The 5,079-nt window shown below is 43.4% G+C and overlaps 1 protein-coding gene across 1 annotated transcript in view; it reads left to right on the forward strand.

Moving 5' to 3' along the window:
• The window catches only part of CBX6 (chromobox 6), a 16,911-nt gene that overhangs the window by 1,583 nt on the left and 10,249 nt on the right, over positions 1 to 5,079 (forward strand). The window contains exon 3 of the mRNA XM_014522818.2: positions 36 to 102. Coding sequence (XP_014378304.1) covers positions 36 to 102 — 67 coding nt within the window. The remainder of the gene's footprint in view (positions 1 to 35; positions 103 to 5,079) is intronic.

Raw genomic sequence — 5,079 nt, forward strand, 5'->3', positions numbered from 1 at the left:
AAACTTTTGATGTCTCAATATTTGGCTCCCTAAAGGGAACGGGAGCGGGAGCTGTATGGGCCTAAGAAGAGAGGACCCAAGCCTAAAACTTTCCTCCTGAAGGTAACTATATTTAAGTAACTTAGGCCTGCTTAGATGCATTCAAAAATCTCACTGCCTCTGGGCCATAACCCTTAAATGCCTTGTGGGTGCCTTACTCTAGGGCCCCCAGTGCAATGCGGTAAAAGGGGGGGAAGGGGGGAGTATGAGGTGTTGGGAGGGAACGTGAATGCAGAGATATGCTGTGAGAATAAATCTTTTTGGCCAGTCTTCTCCCCCTCTTTTCCTCGGGCTGATAAGGATTGGTCCTCCCTGCTCCCTATGGCTGGGCTCTCAGTCTTTCAGCCCTTTGCATGTCTGTGAAAACCAGCAGTGCATTTCAGCAGTCACAGGAATTTCTGTTTTAAACGTATGGCTGGGGTCCTGCTGCTGCCTCTGCTGAAACATGCCTGTGGTTTAGGCGGCTCTGGGTGCCATAGTTACCTATAGGGTTCACTGCTTGTTCTGAAAATCCCAGAATGGTCCCACCTTCTAATGGGATGACAGCTAAAGTCTCCAGTTCCTTCCCCCTGGCAGTGGTATTGTCATAACATCTTCATGCACAGATGTGGGTTTTATTTTACTGGGCAGATTAAAAAGGCAAAGGAAACCCCCTCCTTTCCCATGTTTTGGCAGTGACTCAAGTTAGAGAATTCTCCTGTGAATTGCTGCTATCAGCCATGTTTTGCTTGACGCACATTGCAATGCTCCCCCCTCCACCCTCCAACTCCAATCCTGTATGGCAAGGGAGGGTCAGGAGCATTTCATTGAGTGGCAGGTGCGGTTCAGGGAATGACCACAGACATCAGGATTTCCTTAGTTTGGATCTTAAGAGGTGCCTAGAAACTTTGGGACTGGTCACTTTAACAGTGCATCCACTAATCCTTTCTCAAACAGTGGTTCTGGACAAGCCTCTTAACCTTCTTGGGTCTGTCTCCCTCTCTAAAACAGGGTTAATAATTTCTTTCCCTGCCTCTTCAGGTTGCTGAGGGGCTTCCTTAGCTAATGTTTGTATAAGGCTTTGAGGGTGTGAGCTGCCAAGTCTGAGCATTCAAAATGGTTCTCCAGGAGAATTACTCCCCTCCTACCTGTTTGGGAGGGCCATAGAAATGTTTAAAAATATGGGTCTTCTGGGATGCTCTGGTTTAAAACAAGAATGGGGAGCCCAGTTAAGAAGATGTGTTGGCAATCAAAATCTGTCCACTCCCACCAGCCTTACCTATATTGTCGCTAACCCATTATTACAGACGGCAAATAGAAAAAGCCTGTTCTCTGTTCTCCACCGCACTGACATGTTATTTTTTTACTTGGTGAAACTGAACTAGCTTGGTTTCTTTCTCTGATTCTCCTGTGAAGTAGAGGCTTCCCTTGTTTCATTTTCCAATAATGGAAAGTTTAAGGGGATGCCGTCACCTTAAAAATAGCACTTCTACCTGTTTTGTTTTGTTTTTTAAACTGTTACAAGTAACACTTGAAATCCTCAAGAGTGATTAGAGGGAAAACACTTCTCTGTCTTTGTTTACATTATGCATCTGACATTGCACTGTATAATCAGTTCCACTAGTTTCCCTGAATAATCAATCCATTTCCTCCTCTCTTTGTGTAATTCTTTTGCCTGTCAGTGCAGGACTGGGACATTGAATTAAAGTAACTTAAAAATATATAACAGTGAGCTTGCAAACTTCATTTAGAATTGTAAATACTCAGGAGCAGGTATAGTATAAGGATCTACCTGAATTTAGGCAGTGTTTTATTAAGCAACTGGAGTTCCAGTTAACGGAGAGTCATTAATGTTTCCAAAAGAAAATACAACTTTAAAACCCTTAATTTGGTGCCTCAACAAATTGACAATAAACTTCAGATGGTGTCTTGATTTGCCCTAAAGCTCCTCAGCTCCTTGAATGTTACTGATAACCCCCAGTGAATTATAGCTGGGTTGACACTCTAGAAAGGAGGGTGAAGTGTGGAAAAAGAAATTGTCATGGGAAGGTCGCTGGCCTCTGGAGGTGGAGAAAGCGGGGGAGGGGAAGCACTAAGTAGGGTGGGAATATTTATCAGGTCCAGTTAATTTTCAGTAGACAGCTCCCTCTGGGAAACAGGCTTGGTGAGGCTGTATTGGTGACTTGCCTTTGTGGCTGGCTTCTGCAACTACTGATCCAACCCTAAAAATAACACCTGAGGCCAGGCAGTGAGAAGTAACTCTCTCTCAGCTAGTCCCATCTGAACTTGTTCAAACTCTGTCTAGGCAAACTACTTGCAGTGTGGTTATGAGTAGAAAAGCTGCTAAAGTGAGACCTTTTGTATTTTTTTTTCTTTTTCTTTTGGCTCCTTATATGTATGTAAGGTATCTGCCTGCTTGACAAAGCCAAGTTTTTGGCATCTGTTCTTCCTGCAGAACCAGTGCCATTACAGGAGACGGTGCTGGGTTCTATTCTGTCTCACGCATCATTAACAATGTTGTCAGTTCTTTTTGATTGCAGAATCTCTTGCCAATGAGAATTTCAGAAGCCGGGGAAGAAATTTGACTCCTGGATCCCAGAGGGAGTCTTCAGAGCTGGCACTTAGAACAATATTCTTTTTGATTTGTAAATCGAACAGATTAGAACTGGAAGGCATGACATTTAAATACAAAACCAAGCCATGACTGTTGTTAGACTAGCTGGCATTCTAAATGAATGACCTAGTATGTAATGTTTCTGGCTAGTGTTTTGAAATAAGCTCATGCTTAAAGTGAGGCTTCTAAATCCATGCTTAAGAATCTGAATAAGTAGTTTGGCTTGAAACTCGGGTTACTTGTTTGGATGATTTACTATGGATTTGGGGCAAGACTTACAAAAGTATTAGGTGTCTAAAGAGGATAGACACCTAGTGGGGGCTTTCAGAAGTTTCCAAGCAGCTAATTGATGGGAATTAGGCACCCAACTTGCTTGGTTACTTTTGTTTGTTTGGTATATTGTCCCCAGGGTCACTTAATGCCTTTCTGTTTTACCATTCAGGGTGTCATCAGAGGAATGGGCAGATGCATCCTTTAGCCACTTTAAAAAGGGATGGGGAGCTGCTCTTCTGATCTAGCTTTTAAGTCTGCGTGATCCTGGACAAATTTGAGCAGTTTAGCTAACTTTGATCCTCAATGAAAGAGAGTTAAAATTGCAGCAATGTGATTCTGTGGCAGCACAAGTATAGTCAAGGAGAGGGAACAGCTTCTGTCCTTATCCTTTGATATTGATACAGTTGTTATGTTTGTCTGTATGGTAGGTGCTTACCTCAGGGATAGCAAGAATTGACCAGTGGGGTCTTAAATTGACAAGCCTGAGGAAGGAGAAGTATTGCCTTTATTCCCCGAGTATGAGGGTGGGGGGAACGTTCCTGTGATTGAGCTCAAGTTCAGAGGAAACACTTACTTACTTGGCGGGACTGATCATACTGTATGGTCAGCAACATGGTGAGATGTACCTAGGGGAAACCCTTGTCTGGGGAATGGATGACACAGGGCAGTTCCTTTCAACCCTGCTTGTCTGTGCAGGTTCTGTAAGAATTTATACCAGTGGTTCTCAATCTTTTTGGACTTGAGGCACCCCTCACGGGATTCAGGGCACCCTCTGTAGCATCTGTAAACTGAGTGGCACCTAATATCAAAAACTACATGAGTGCTTACCTCTTTGCAGAGGGGCCAGGCTGTGGGGGTAGGGGATCATTCAGGCAGGGACAAGCCTGACCCTAGCTTATCTGCTTATTTCTTCATGCCTTGTGGCACCTCAGGGTTCCCCAGCACCCTGGTTGAGAATCATTGGTTTATATTTATAGGCAGGAAAAACCAGAGAGTTTCAGATTAGGTCAAAATGGAAGATGTGCCCTGGTCCTCCTGCCCAGTGCCTGGCTTGTAAAATTCTGCTTTCTGTTGTGTTTGTTTGTTTGTTTGTTTTTTTGTGGGGGTTACTCCATAAATACCAGTGTAGAGGCTGGAGGGCAGTAATAGGGGCAAGAAGAGGACCTTGAGAGCACTTTTCATGCACCTACAAATGAATTCCTCATTGCTGTCTGCAAGACTTAGCTTGCAGAGAGGAGCAAGCAGACTTTCTCCTCTAAAACTTTTATTTGCTTTTGATCTCTCCTCTCTGTTTGTAACTTACCCCTAAGCAGTTGGAGACTGACATCTGTACCTTTTGTGATAATTGCTCCCCACTCCAGTGGAGAAAGATTAGGGTTGCTTGGGATAAGTGGTGTGCTTCTGCTTTCTCCATTTATGATTCCAGAGTGAAAAGGTAGAACACTCCAGACAGGCAAAGGTGGGAAATGAAGGCTCTTAAATATTTTATCTGGAGACAGGATGGACAAAGCAAAGCAGGCACACTGATAAATGAGGTGAAATAGTGCGAACGTAGAGCTACTGAAAAGATCTTATTTTGTGAAACAACTAACAGGAAAATTGGGGCATACAAGGTCATTGTTATTTCCTCCTCTTAGTGATACAAACCAGGTGAAGACAAGCAGCTTTTGAAGAACTTAACTGTACGCACACATCTGCCTGAATTTGCTATGTGTAGTTTAGAGTCCCAAGAGGATGGACTAACAAATTGTCTTGGTGTATCCCTGACTGCATTGATTACAAAAAAAAATAATGAGGAGGCACTTGTGGATAGTAACTGGAGTGGCTGCATAAAGATAATACAGGCTTCCAAAAAAGTTTTGGGGGGGAAGTGATTCTAGCAACTTCTCTACTTCAAATTAACCTTGCTTCTCTGTTCAGCAAGATTGCTAGATGTTTCTTTCTTGACGAACACTGATCTGTGAGCATTAAACAGAATAGGCTGTGTACAGCACTCCACATATCCTTGACTATAAGCAAGTCACAAAGATGGTTCCTGCTCCGAAGAACTTGCAAGTTAAAGGAGGCAGAAGATGCACTGGCAGAACTGAAAATAGCAGCAGTTGTTCTCTTCTCTTAGAGTGCAACAAACTCTCTCACAGCTCGTGAGCATGGTAGAAGAATAGAGCTTTCAG

This window comes from Alligator sinensis, unplaced genomic scaffold (assembly GCF_000455745.1).
Source record: "Alligator sinensis unplaced genomic scaffold, ASM45574v1 scaffold215_2, whole genome shotgun sequence".
NCBI lineage: Eukaryota > Metazoa > Chordata > Crocodylia > Alligatoridae > Alligator > Alligator sinensis.